Source organism: Anolis sagrei, chromosome 1 (genome assembly GCF_037176765.1).
Source record: "Anolis sagrei isolate rAnoSag1 chromosome 1, rAnoSag1.mat, whole genome shotgun sequence".
NCBI lineage: Eukaryota > Metazoa > Chordata > Lepidosauria > Squamata > Dactyloidae > Anolis > Anolis sagrei.
The window spans coordinates 303,156,789-303,171,944 of record NC_090021.1 but is presented as its reverse complement, the minus strand read 5'-3'; the positions used below and the strand labels follow the sequence as shown (position 1 = coordinate 303,171,944).

The 15,156-nt window shown below is 45.3% G+C and overlaps 1 protein-coding gene across 1 annotated transcript; it reads right to left on the bottom strand.

The window, feature by feature from the left end:
• Positions 1–269: 269 nt before the first annotated feature.
• Positions 270–3,789, bottom strand: SSTR1 (somatostatin receptor 1). The gene has a single exon (XM_060754893.2). It carries the CDS (start codon positions 3,593–3,595, stop codon positions 2,408–2,410), a length of 1,188 nt encoding a protein of 395 aa, XP_060610876.1. The 5' UTR covers positions 3,596–3,789; the 3' UTR covers positions 270–2,407.
• Between the last annotated feature and the right edge of the window lie 11,367 nt (positions 3,790–15,156).

The window sequence follows — 15,156 nt, the reverse complement described above, 5'->3', positions numbered from 1 at the left end:
ATGCTTTCGGCAATAGATCTGAAAGCAAGTCGAGCCACCCCCCAGCCCGTTTTCAATGTCCCCAAGCCTGCCCTCGGCAACCGATTAAAGCTACGCCCCCTAAGCATGTTAAGAGTGCTTTCCAAACCCCCAAACTGACAAACCACACACAAATGCGTGCACAGGCGAGACTCTTGAAAGGAAAAAGGCTGAGCCCCGGCACCTCTTTCTACACTCCTCCCACGCTTTAGAAAACAAATGTTTCTTCAAACTCATAAAGACACGGGGGGGGGGGGGGGGTCGGTCCCCGATTTGGCTTGGGTTTCTTCCCGTCACCAATAGGGTTTCTTCCCATCACCAATGGGAAGCAATTGGCGGGGTCTCGAGAGACGGAGTACGAGGTGCGACTCGGGAGGGAAGGAGGAAGGTCACAAAACCAAGACCCCAAAGCACCAAGGGGCCCGACCGACACCCAGTGGAGACCCCTCACATTAGGGGCGGATAGTGTGTCTGCAGGCCCCCACTGTGTGGGTCGGTGGAGCCCCTTGGTATTTGGGGGCTTGTTTTCGCGCCCTTTGCTGGGGGGACCTGAGACTGGATGGCCTTCGTGGTCCCCAAGTGTCTTCAAGAGCCAGGGAAAGAGTCGCGGAGAAATACTCACTCCCTTTCCCTCCCTTACGTGGACATTCAAGTTTCTTCCCTCCTCGCTTTCCCCCTGCTCCCTTTTCTCCCCCCTGGACCCCTGCTGCCCTCGTCCTGCGTTGGTTTCTGGTTTGTTTTTCACTCCCTTTCCTCGTTTTCCGGGGAGAGTTACAACTGGATGTCCTCGGTGGTCCCCAATGTGCCTTGGAAAGCGAGGGAAGGCGACGCAGAGGAGACGAATGCTTATTGTGATATTGTGATACCGGTGTCCCGCTTGCCTCTCTTACAGGAGATTCAAAGCGGATGGAAAAGTAAGGGGAAAGAGAAGAGTCCTTTCTCTTACTTTCCTGGGCAAATCCCTTTCCTCCTTGCTCCTTTTTTTCTCCCTCGGCATCCTGCTTCCCTCGCCCTGTGCTACCCTCTCCCCCCCTCTTGTTTCTTGAGGGGAGCTCGTCTTGATGGCCTTAGTGGCCCCCAAAGTCTCTTGGAGGGCGAAGGAGAGGGGCGCAGAGGAGAGAAGGATGACTGACATCCCGCTTTCCTCTCTTATGGGAGACTCAAAGCGGCTGGAAAAGAAAGTGAAAGGAGAAGACCATCTGTCCTGACCAAGGAAGTGTCAAACCGGTATTGTAGAAAGCGGAAGAGAGGAGCCCTTTACCTTGGTGCCCTGGGCCAGTCTCTCCCCCTGCTCTATTTTCTCTCCCCTTGATCTGCGTGGGGCTCGGAGTGTTTGCTTAGACTGGATGGCCTTGGCGGTCCCCAAAATGCCTTGGAGGGTGAGAGAGAAGGAAGAGACCCCTTTCCCTTGGCTTCCTGGCTCAGTCTCCTCCCTCTGCGCTTTCTCTCCTCCGTTTGCCCCATGTTGGCCTCTAAGTTTGCTTTTCTTTAAACTCCCGTTTCCTTGTTTGGACTTGATGGCCTTAGTCGTCCCCAAAGTGCCTTGGGGGGCGAGGGAAGAGGGCGGGGAGGGAGAGGAGACCCCTTTCCCATGGCTTCCTGGCTCAGTCTCTTCCCTCTGCTCTTTCTCTTCTCCGTTTGCCCTGTGTTGACGTCTAAGTTTGCTTTTCTTTCAACTACTTTTTGTTTGGACTTGATTGATGGCCTTAGCGGTTCCGAAAGTGCCGGGGGGGGGGGTGAGGAAAGAGAGTGGGGTGGGGGGGGGGGGAAAGACCCCTTTCTCTTGGCCTCATGGCTCAGGTCCCATCTACACTGCCATATAACATCCAGAGTATCTGCTTTGAACTGGAGTCTCGGAGTGCCATGTAATCTAGTTCAAATCAGTCTCTTCCTTGTGAGCGTTTCCCCACCTCTTTCTCCTCTCCGTTCGCCCGTGTTGAGTTCCAAGTTTGCTTTTCTTTCAACTCCCTTTCCTCGTTTGGACTTTGGTCTCCAAAGTGCCTTGGGGGGATGGGGGAGGGTGGGGAGGAGGAGGAGAACCCTTTCCCTTGGCCTCAAGGCTCAGGCCCCATCTACAACATCCAGATTATCTGCTTTGAACTGGATTCTCTGAGTGCCATGTAATCTAGTTCAAATCAGCCTCCTCCCTCGAAGCGTTTCCCCATCTCTTTCTCCCCTCCGTGTGCCCGTGTTGACCACTTGCTTTTCTTTCACCTCTCCTTCCCTTTAGCAGTCCTCAAAGTGTGAAGGGAGAGGGTGGGGAGGGGGAGGAGACCCCTTTTGCACGTCTTGAGGGCCCTGCGCTCCCTTCTCCCCCCGCCCACCCTTTCCCCTTGCCCCGTGTTGGGCCCCTGCCTTCTCCTTTCCGGCCTCCCCCTCCCCCCGGGGCTCAGAGGGTGGTGATACGGGAGGCGCAGGTGCCGTTCCGGTAGGCGCTGCCGCCCGAGGCCCCTCCGCTGCCCACGTCGGCGTCTCCGGGCGGGAAGCCCAGCTCCTCGGCGCTGTCGGCGCGGCTCTTGAGGGCGGTGGCGTAGTAGTCGACGGGCTCCTCGGCGGCGTGGTCCATCCAGCCGAGGCAGAGGAGCCTCTGGAAGGAGCGCTTGAAGTTGTCCGAGAGGAAGCCGTAGAGGATGGGGTTGGCGCAGCTGTTGGCGTAGCCCAGGATGACGGAGAGCTGGCTGATGGTGGCGTCGCCGGGCTCGACGAAGAGGTTGACCAGCTGCACCACGTAGAAGGGCATCCAGCAGACCACGAAGACGGCCACCACCATCAGCACCATGAGCGTGACCTTGCGCTCGGAGCGCTTGCGCTGCTGCCAGCCGGCCTTGAGCGCCACCACCCGCATCTTGGCGATGATGAGCACGTAGCAGAGGCTGATGGCCACCACGGGCAGGAGGAAGCCCGTCAGGAAGGTGTAGAGCACGAAGGCCACCAGCCAGCGCTGCCGCGGCTCGGGCATCATCACGTTGCAGGCCACCGTGCCGTCGCTGTTGACCTCGGCGCGCGAGAAGACCACGATGGGCAGGATGACCACCAGCGCCAGCGCCCAGACGCCCAGGTTGACGGCCTTGGCCACCGAGGGCCGCCGGTAGCGCGAGGCCTTGAGCGGGTGCACCACGGCCACGTAGCGGTCCACGCTCAGCACGGTCAGCCCGTAGACGCTGGTGAACATGTTGACGGCGTCCACGCTGAGCACGAGCCGGCAGAGCGCCGCGCCGAAGGGCCAGTGCCGCAGCAGCGTCGAGGTGACCAGGAAGGGCACGCTCAGCATGAGCAGCTCGTCGGCCAGCGCCAGGTTCAGGATGTACAGGTTGGTGGCCGTCTTCATCTTGGCGTAGCGCAGGATCACGAAGATCACCATGGAGTTCCCGCACAAGCCCACCAGGCACACCACCGAGTAGATGAAGGAGATCAGGATGGCGCTGCCGCCGCCCTGCGGCTCCGACGGCGAGCCCGCCGAGCCCACCACCGAGCCGACCCCGGCGCCGACCCCGGCCACCACCGAGGGGCCCTCGCCGCCGCCGCCCGCCGTGCCGTTGCCGCCCGAGGAGTTGCGCCCGCCCGCCGACGCGTCCATGCCCTCCGCCCTGGAGCAGGGGCCATCCTCCGCGCCCTCACACGGCGGGGCTCGGACACGCGTCTGCCTCTCCTCCTGCTTCTCCCTCGAGCGCTTCTAAGGCGCCTCGAGCCCCTCGCCGGCGTTCATTGCCGCGCTTCTCGGCTGGCCAGGGCTATTCATAGGAGGCGAGCGGCGGCGCGTCAGCAGCGACGAAAAAGGGGAGGAGGAGGAGGAGGAGGAGGCTGCAAAAGGCGGCGGGAGGAAGACCAAGGAGCTTTGAGATCACGTCAGCTCAGCCGCTCAAAAAGAGCCGCTCCGAAAAAAGTCAAGGCAAGCACACATCCACGCTGACTCTTCTTCCACCCAGTTCAAAGCTAGCTCCCAAATGCAGCGGCCAGGTAACAAACTTCCCCCAAAGCTGGGTTGTTGTGAGTTTTCCGGGCTGTACGCCATGTTCCAAAAGCATTTTCTCCTGTTTCGCCTCCATCTATGGAAGGCACGAGAGGTTGCCAGACCTTACAACCTCTGAGGATGCCTGCCATAGATGCAGTCAAAACATCACGAGAGAATGCTTCTGGAACATGGCCTGGAAAACTCACAACCCAGACCTCACAACCTCTGAGGATACCTGTCGTAGATGCAGGCGAAATGTCAGGAGAGAAGGCTTCTGGAACATTGCCATACAGCTCGGAAAACTCACAACATAGACCTCACAACCTCTGAGGATGCCTGCTGTAGATGCAGGCGAAATGTCAGGAGAGAATGCTTCTGGGACATGGCCATACAGCCCGGAAAACTCACAACCTCTGAGGATGCCTGCCATAGATGCAGGCGAAACATCACGAGAGAATGCTTCTGGAACATAGCTATACAGTCCGGAAAACTCACAACAACCCAGTGATTCCAGCTATGAAAGCCTTCGACAATACATTCCCACAAAGCGCCTGAAAGGAAGCCCTTCCTGTGCATCAATGCTCCGTGGTTGGTATTAGCACCTCTCAGACCTCCCACTGCCTTTCCAGCACCCAGGAAACACTTTTTCCAATACCGATTTAAATGCAGCCGGAATATCGTCGGAATATACGGGGCTTCAATTTGGACCTGATGTAGCCCTTGTAAAAATAGACAGGCTGTCTTATTTTTCCCACCCCCTTCCTTTATCTTTATTTTCAAGTTGCCCAGTGCCAGGTGTGGGCAAACCTGGGCCCTCCAGGTGTTTTGGACTTCAACTTCCACAATTCCCAAGCAGCTGAGGGGGAAAAGGAAAGGACCTGATGTTGTTAAGAATTGTGGGAGTTGAAGTCCAAAACACCTGGAGAGCTCTTTCTGTTTACCTTGCTTTCCCACTTGTCAGATGAAATTCCCCCCTCCCCCGAACACAACTTTTTTCAATGTATTGTCTAAGTCTTTCGTGGATTCCAGCCCTGTTGTAGCAGCATTTTTTCTCCCCAGCCACAGATGCAGAAGAAACGTCTAGATGCAGAAGAAATGTCAGGAGAAAATGCTGCTCAAACACTGCCATACAGCTGGAAAACACACAATGCCACAACTTTCTTGGCTTTTCTACCTCTCCTCACTCCCACACAAACCTTCAACCCCCAAGCTCTGCTCATCCCAGCATGTCAAAGTCATTGTGATTTCAAGCTGTTCTCAAAATTTGGCCATCTTGAGTCACTGCCTCCTTTCCTTTGTCTCCAGCCAATGAAAGCTGCCATGTCTCCACACCTTAAATGGTCTTATATTCTTGTAATACAATTCTAATAGTCTTATTCATCTCAACCAGCACAACACATTTGACTCCGTGAAGCAAAAGGATCTTGCCTGGAGCTTGGATCTTATTTCAGGAGTAATTACTGGTTAGATCCTAAAGTGAAGTGGTTAACTTGAGGTCAGGTGCGTGGTACATATGATAACCTGTACCTTAGACCATTTCACGCCCAGTGCCACTCCTCTAGAATCAACTTTATTCTGGGTTGTTGTGAGTTTTCCAGGTTGTATGGCCATGATCCAGAAGATTTTCTCCTGACATTTCACCCAGATCTATGGCAGACAACCTCTGAGGATGCCTACTACAGGTGTGGGTGAAACATCAGGAGATAATGTTTTTGAAACATGGCCATACAGCCCGGAAAACTCACATTAACCCAATGATTCCGGCTATGACAGCCTCCTACAACACTACCTTATCCTCTTAATGATAAGACTGGCTGTAATCATCACATTTGATGATTACAGCCAGGCACAGCTAGTTTGTTTGCTTTCTCTGCTACCTCTCTCCCTGTACAAGATACAAGGCAACCTCCCAATGTTGCCTGGAGCTTACTATCTTGGCAGGGCTACATTCACCTCATCCCCACCCCAACTGCTAAACCAAACACTGACTGTGTGCGGGTTAGCATCACTCCCCAGTCTGTCTCACTATGAATGATACACAACTGTGTGCCACAGTATTGGAGTTATAGAACTCTAGTATGCTGATAACAACGTTGTCTGTGCACATTCAGAAGAAGGCCTACGAACACCTAAACACCTTCGCAGAAGCATACTAAAAGCTTGGCTCCTCATTGAACATCGAGAAAACCAAAGTGCTCTTCCAGCAGACACCAGCCTCTCCAATGCCAGAAATACAGCTTAATGGTGTAACATTAGAAAATGTTGACCATTTCTGCTACCTTGGCAGCCACCTCTCCACAAAAGTCAACATTGCCACTGAAATACAACACCGCCTGAGCCCTCTGAGTGCAGCATTTTTCTGAATGAAGCAGAGAGTGTTTGAGGACCAGGACATCCATAGGGATAACATGGTGCTTGTTTATAAAGCCATTGTCCTCCCAACCCTACTATATGCCTGTGAGATGTCTATAGACATCACATGCAACTCCTAGAATGATTCCATCAGCGTTGCCTCTGAAAAAGCCTCCAAGTATCTTGGGAAGACAAGCGGACAAATGTCAGCATGCTGGAAGAAGCAAAGACCACCAGCATTGAAGCGATGGTCCTCCACCATCAACTCTGTTGGACCGGCCATGTTGTCTAGATGCCCTACTATCTCCCAAAGCAGTTGCTCTACTCTGAACTCAAGAACAGAAAATGGAATGTTGGAGGACAGAAAAAGAGATTTAAAGATGGGCTCAAAGCCGACCGTAAAAACTGTGGCATAGACACTGAGAACTGCAAAGCCCTGGCCGTTGAGCACTCCAGCTGGAGGTCAGCTGCAACCAGCAGTGCTGTAGAAACTGAAGAGGTATGAATGGAGGGCGAAAGAGAGAAACGTGCCAAGAGGAAGGCACATCCAGCCAACCCTGACTGAGACTGCCTTCCACCTGGAAACCGATACCCTCACTGCAGGAGAACATGCAGATCAAGAATAGGGCTCCACAGTCACCTACGGACCCATCACCAATACACCGATCTTGGAAGACAATCCTACTTGGACAAGGAGGGATTGCCTAAGTAGTGTGTGCCACAGTTTCCATTCGTTATGCACCGTATTGCATGGACTCTTGTCTGAAAAGATATACTAACTGCTCTGTTGCACATCTATATGTATAGGTGATACTGATCAAAGTACATATCCCTGCCATTGCCTGACATCTCCTCCTTTCTGCACTATGGCTAGAGATATTACAGTCATCCTTCCACATTGACTGGGGTTATGGGCACAGGACCCCTGTGAAACTAAAAACCACAAGTTAATTGCTATTTTTGTTTTTACTTGAAAACAATTTCTAGGTCTTCCAACACAACTCTGCAGTCATAGAGAGACCAGAGCAGGAATAAGCAAACTTTGACCCTCCAGGATTTTTTGGACTTCAACTCCCACAATTCCTAACAGCCTAGGCATTGTGGGAGTTGAAGTCCAAAACACCTGGAGGGGCGAAGTTTGCCCATGTATTGGTCTAGAGGTTCTTAGAGAGAACATTTTCGATCACATCCCTGAATAACGAAATCCACAAAAGTAAAAAAACAACCTGGTAAATTTGCTTCCTTCACTGGTAGTGGAAACCAAAGAGAGAATCACGGGTCTGCTTGGTATGACCAGGAGAGAGCGCCCTCTCAGTGGCTGCTCCCACCCTCACCCAAGGGACACTAAGGTGGTCTGCACACTTTTTGCCAGCAGGCAAATATTTCTATATTTAAGCAGACTTTTGAAGAATTTATTTATTGTGTCAGAAGCAAATTGAGAATACATTTATAATGCATACAAAACCCACAAAGTTAAAAGCTTGGCATTGTACTAAATTTCCTTCCTTCCTGGTCAATTCGAGTGCCTCTGGTGTAGCTGTAAGAAAGTCTTCCATTGTGCATGTGATAGGGCTCAGACTGCATTGTAATAAGTGGTCTGTGGTTTACTCTTCTCCACACTCGCATGTTGCGGACTCTACTTTGTAGCCCCATTTCTTAAGGTTAGCTCTTGATCTCATGGTGCTAGAGCACAGTCTTCCAAGTCACCCAGTCTTCTATGTGCTCAGGATGGATATCTGAACAGAGGATGGGCCAGAGATGTCAATGCCTTGGTCCTTTCATTACAGGCTTCTACTTCCTGATGGATATTAGGTGGTGTGGGGCATAGACATCCTGTAATAATGTGGCATGTCTTATTAAGAGTCACATCCACTGTTTAAATGTGATGGGATGTATTCCACACTGGGCATGCATACTCAGCACCAGAGTAGTGAAGCACATGGGCAGATGTCTTCACTGTGTCTCGTTGTGATCCCCAGGTTGTGCTAGTCAACTTTCGTGTGATATTATTTCTAGCACCCACTTTTTGTTTGATATTCAAGCAGTGCTTCTTGTAAGCAGTGCTTCTTGTAAGCAGTGCTTCTTGTAAGCAGTGCTTCTTGTAAGCAGTGATTCTTTCAAGCACAGTCTAGAGTAACTCCCAGATATTCTGGTGTGCTGCAAATGCTCCAGTGGGATTTCTTCCTAGGTAATCCTCAGAGCTCAAAATGCTTGCCTGTTCTTAAGATGAAAAGCACACATCTGTGTTTTAGATGGATTAGGAATCAGCTGGTTTTCCCTGTAATAGGCAGTAAGAGCACCTAAAGCTTTGGAGAGTTTCTGTTCAACCATTTCAAAGCTCCCTGCTTGAGTGGTGATGGCACAATCATCAGCATAGATGAAACTCTCTGTTCCTTTTGGCAGTGGCTGAACATTTGTGTGAATATTAAACATTGATGGAGCAAGCATACTCCCTTGAGGCAGGCCATACTTCGATTTTCGCTATCTGCTTCTCTGACCCTGGAACTCAACAAAAAACTCTTGTTTTGTAGCAAACTTCCTATGAAGCTGATGAGATGGTAATCCTTTGTGATATTATACATTATTTTTCAGGAAGAGGTGATGATTTACAGTATCATATACTTTTGAAGTATAAGCAGGGGAGCTTCTTGGTGGGATATTTTATTTATATTAAATGATTTATAGTGTTTTATATGGTGGGACTAATTGTTTTTAAAAATTAAACATTTTTAATTTACTGCTTCTGGCAGCCACCTTCGATCTTACTCTGGAATACATATAAATAAAGAAATAAATAGATCTTAATACATGTCAATGATTCAACAATAAAATGACAAAATATGTAACAAGAGGTTAGTATTTTACCATGTGAATCACTGTTGAATCCTCTGGCATTTGTGAAAGGTGGGTATGACACATTTATAAATATTCATACAAGCAAACTAGAGAGGGTTATTTAATGCAGTTAAAAGTAGGCTAAAATTGTAGGGTTTAAAAATGCACCAACCTATTTTAATTTTACCGCACTGTTCCCTATGCATGCAGCAATGCCTTTGTAATTACACATGATGTCTTACTGACATCGTCTGTGACCTAGAAATGGTTAGAGCTGACTTTCTTCAAAATGATTTATCAAGGATTTAAATATACTTGGTAATATTTCCATAGCTATTGCTAGACACAGTAGCTTTGGAAAATACATTACAACAGAGGAAATTAAACCTATGCACGCAAACATTTACTAATGCTTATAACATATTATGTTATAGGTGTTGGGATAATTTGCATTTCTTGTTATATTTCTTGAAACAGCATCTCATTTGTATTGTTCATTTGATCAAAATTCTTAGTCGGACTACTTTCAAGTCTCGCCCTAGATAAAACAGTTTGTAATATTGAACACGAGAGAGGCATGGAAACAGCAAAGCTATGTAATGGCTAAAAGGCCGTCCTGACCTCTGCTGCCACCTGCCTCTCTGAAAGCAAAGCAACATCCATATATACTCGAGGCTGCACATCTTCTGCAGTCATAGAATTAGATCCAACACTGACAGACAAAGACATTCATCAAATGATGGAACATGCTGCATGGCACATCTCAAAGAGATTTGTTATTTATTTCAGTACCGTTAAAAGACTAGTGGGCACTAATAAATTAATCTATAGGTTTGATATAATGCACAGAATGCTGGTCTCAGATCTGGACACTTGTGTTCAAATCTCATTTAGTGAGCTTTGTTGTTCACTGATTATTTATATTGATGGAGGACTTCCCTTAGCTTGACTGGTAAGCTGCTACTTAACGTCCTTAATCCAAACCTGTGTTGAAGGAGACCAATTTGAAGCAGTATAAAGTTCTGGAACTGAAGTGGAGTTTGAGACCACATTTTTCCCAATTTCTGTGTGCCAGTTGCATTTCCTCCTAAACTGCCTGTGAAATGAAAATACTAGGCTGGGCAATTCTATAACAGGCAGATCTGCCTTTCTACTTTCTAATTAGGCAATGATTTTACCAGAACATTTTAACTACAGTGCTTCAGCAGAGTGTGTGCACACATGTGCAGTGATATTATATATCAAAAACTATTCATTGCTTTCTTTGCAAAATGAGTCTTTTAGAAACAGCAGTGCTTAAACAATTTATGTGGCTTGCTTGTGTTACTTAAAATCTGACATATTCTAGTACACATCAATAATTCCCTCAATCCCATGTTGTGTTTTCTTACTTTTAAAATGTAATCTTGCTGTTGTTTTTTGTACCTGGATTTGAGTCTAAAGTTATCAGTGTTGTTAATAATAAGTAAGTAATAAGGACACCCCTCCTTTACAACTCTGGAGTGCTTCCAGATGGATAGTTCCTAGTGTGACCAGTCAATTGATAATGTTCTTGTTCAACTATACCTTGTTAATGGTGGTTTTCAGATAAGTAAAAAGCAGAAACACGCCATCATATGATTGGTTTCTGTGTTTCTGTTGATATAAGATTGGATCTGGAGTGTGCCTACAACTTTTATTCTGTTGGTTAGCACCAAATACAGTAGAACAATTGAATTAATTGTTGAATAGTGGATGAACACACAAATAAATTCCATGGATCCAGTAGGTCTTCTTTAGTTCACAATAACAAGAAAACCTTTGCCTTTATCTGCTGACAGAAGTGAAGATGCTCTCACTCAGTTTTCAGAAATCCCTCTTTTCATCTGCATCACACTTAACTCCATTCAGCAGGGTCAATCCAGCCACTGTTAATAATCTTTGAGCATTTTTAAGTAACAGAAGGCCCAGAAAGTTGAAGAAGGAAAACATTGCCCTCATCTTCAAAACAAAACAAAACAAACAAAACAAAAAACAAAAACAAAAAACAAAAAAAGGGGGAGGGGAGAAGCCCCATGTTGCTGCTAATCAGTTATCTTGATGTTAATACCAGAATATCGACCTCATTACCTCTGAGGATGCTTGCCATAGATGCAGGCGAAACGTCAGGAGAAAAATTGCCTCCAGAACATGGCCATATAGCCCGGAAAAACCTACAACAACCCAATACCAGAAAAATTTCTTTAAAAGACTATTAAACAGTCAGTCATTCTTACCTGGAATGGAAAGACATGATTAGCATAGGTACCAAAAGCAAATATTATCCCCTCTTTTTAAAAACAAAGTTACAAATTCAGTAGATAAGAGGAATGCTGTGGATATTGTATATCTTGATTTCAGTAAGGCTTCTGATAATCTTTCAGGCAAATGGATGAACTTTGGGACAGACAGTAATAGTTAGGTAAACAATATTATTGAATGGGAGATCACAGAGAGTGTTAACCAACAGTTGTTCTTCACTCTGAGAAAAGAGATTACTGGGGAGCCTCAGAGTTCTTTTCTGGCCCTGATGTTGTTTAACATCTTAAAAAAATGATGCTTATCCAATTTGTAGGTGATGGCAAATTAGTGGAATATATTATACTTTGGAGGACCAGATTAGAATTCAAAATAACTGGGCAAGAGCTAATAAAATGAACTTCAACAGAGATAAATGTAAATGCTACACTAGGCAAGAAAAATGAAATATAAGATAGGAGACACCTGTCTTGAAAACAGCAGATGTGATGAAGATATAAGTATATCACAGGCTAAATATAAGTCAACTATGTGATGCAACAGCCAAAAAGACAAAAAAATAGTGCTCAGCTCAAGGGAAGTAGTATTCCCACTCTATTCTGCTTTGATTAGATATAAACTGGAATTTCTGGGCTATGCAGTGCTAGAAAGATGTTGACAAGCTGGAATGTGTCTAGAGAAGAGTGAGCAAGACAACCAAAGCTTAGAGAGCTTGGCATGTTTATCTTGAGAAAGAGAAGGTTGAGAGGGGACATGATAGTTATGTTTAAATATTTGAAATGATGTCATATTGAAAATAGAGCTGGCTTGTTTTTGGCTGCTCTAGAGACTAGGGACCTTATCATGCAGTCTTATACTATCTCTGATACCCTTTATTTACTTGTGCCTATGGGTCTTATCACATGACATACTTTCCATATCATTAGTAACCTGTAGGCACCCATAGGCAAAGGATCTGCTGCTAGTACCTTTGTAAAATTGGAAAATATTGACTTTATTTATTTCTACACGTAAATCAGAGGTGCAGTGTTTTGATCATAAACTGGTCTGCATGTCGTGTACAACTCATCAGCTGTGCCAGTGATGTGTGTTTTGGGGTATGTTTTGGGAGGCTTCTTTCCCTACAGCTCAATGCTACTTTGTTGAATCATCCAGTATCACACTTCCACTGGCACTCTAAGAAAGTCCATGATTAAAACAATTAATGTTTCATTGTTTATTTTATTTTTCAATTTCAGATCTACACAGCTCTAGGGAATGAAAAAGATATTTTGCAATTTCTATGCAGAGATAGTGATGTAGAGGAACATTGGAAAGATTGGGAAGAGTCATCCATCAGCCATGTGAGAAGTCAAATGTACATTATTATATTTGATAGGGAAAGGAGATAACTGGATGTCAAAGGGTGGGTAAGTATTCAGTATGTATACAATCCTCACCCACCTTCTTTTACCATGGGTTGCTTTCTTAACAGGCATGAGTCACCTGAGTGCTGAGAAATATAGTAAATAAATAAATAACACATACATTTTCTCTGGTGTGTGTGATAAGGTCCTAAGACATGGAGTAATGGATTCAAACTGAAGGGGAAAATTCTACTGAATATTAGGATGAACTTGTTGATGGTAAGAATTGTTTTACAGTGGAATACACTGCATAGGAGCATGGTGCAGATTCCTTCTCTAGATGTTCTAAACAGAGACTGGGATGGCCATCTGTCGGGAGTGCTCTGATTATATGTTTCTGTATGGCAGCGGATTAGATTGGGAAGCCCTTGTAGTCTTTTCCAACTCTATATAAATAAATATTAGGCACAGAAAATTTGTTCCCTTGGTTGAAAAAATGCATGAGATGGGTAGGAAGGCCTTTTCTTATGAGACCATTTCCTTCTGCGATATTAACTAATTAGCCATCTACCCCACTTCACCATTTTTTAACATATATATCAAGAAGCATTCTAAAAAATTAACTGCATAGTTACTCAAATATCAACTATCAATTTATTCAGTATTTCTGCATGGAAAAATGGAAGAAAACATTATTAGCTCTGCAATTTATTGCAAGAGAACGGATTATTATGTGATGCTATCGTTTCATTTTCTTATTCCTCCTACCCATTCTCTTTACACCTACTCACATCTCAGAAATACTTGGAGTGCTTCCTTTCCTGGAAATCTTTCATTTGGAATCATACTTCTGTTATTATGATTTTCTTCAGCAGTTTATGGATCACCTCACTAGACCTCATATGGTAAAAAATGTTTAAACCAATCATGTGTTCAAATTTCTACTTTTAGGATGTGGTCAGTGGTATTTGCTAACCTTTTTGAACTGTGAATTTCAGTTTGATAATGCAAGCATTTAAGGAAGACTTCAAAGTAAATGTTGGGCTATTTAACATCTCTCGAGCTTCCTTAAGCGACCTAACATAATTTAAATCATTAGATCTATTCCACTCAATTAAATAATAATTGACATGAATGACTTCCCACTTGGGTCAAAAGGAGTTTATTTGGCTGAGTAAGTGATAGGCTTAAATGTAGCAATTTGAATTAAGTTTTTATTGAATTATAATCATTGGAAGGTTAAATAATGAGTTGGCCTTTCTGAAGGTAGTGGATACAGTGGAATGTCCTTAGGTTTGACTGGGGAAGACAAACTTTTAGCAGTTTTCATGTCCGGCAAATTCTAGTTGTGTTTCCAAAAAGCATAGCAGTAACAGAGAATAGAATAAGTAAAAAGGTAGTGCAGGAATACCTAGCTACTCTAAATGATTTCACATTACAAAGGTCAGGTGAACAATATGTAAAGGTATTAGAAAGAATTTCTTGATGGAAGCTGTTGTTCAACAGTGAAATATACTTCCTTGGAGTGGGATGGAGCATCCTTCTGTGGAGGTTTTAAAGCAGAATCTGGACAGTCATCAGTCAGGAGTGCTTTGATTGTGTGTTCCTGCAAGACAGAACGTTGGACTGGGTGGCCCTGGTGGTCTCTTCCATCTGTATAGTTCCTTGATTCTGTGTTGATATTTACACTACATTGGATTGGGTCACTTATTAAAAAGGTAACTATAGCCCCTTCTACACTGCCATATAACCCAGGTTATCAAAGCAGATAATTCACATTTTCTGCTTTGAGCTGGATCATATGAATCTACACTGCCATATAATCCAATTCAATGTAGATAATTTGGATTTTATATGGCAGTGTAGAAGGAGCCTTAAACTATAAAGTATATGAATATTATAAACTACTGTACAACACCCTCCATGTTCCAACAACCATTCCTCTGACCTGAGGAAGAGAAGGGCACAATTTAAAGGAGGCTTCAAAATCTGCTGCTGCTTCTGAATGCCTAGGTATACTAGTTATGGTCTTTTCTAAGGTATTCAGGGTTTGCTTTCATCTACATTATCTTACTGCAATGTTCTTTATGTTGAACTACTCTTGAAGATACTCTTGACTACACTTCAATGCTCTACAAAATTCAGTTGGTACAAAACACATCTGCAAGATTGACAATCAGAACTCAGCAACTCCAATCTGATAAAATCTTCATTAACTAATATTTTTTTGGGACTCTGTGTAAGCTCTTATGCATATTTAATTGGTTCTACTGTGTTCAATAGTGTGTACTTTGGGATTAACATGAATGTGATTGTTTTTGCAGCCATGGGCTTCAGTGAAGGCTTACTTCTTTCGAGACATGTATAGAATTATTC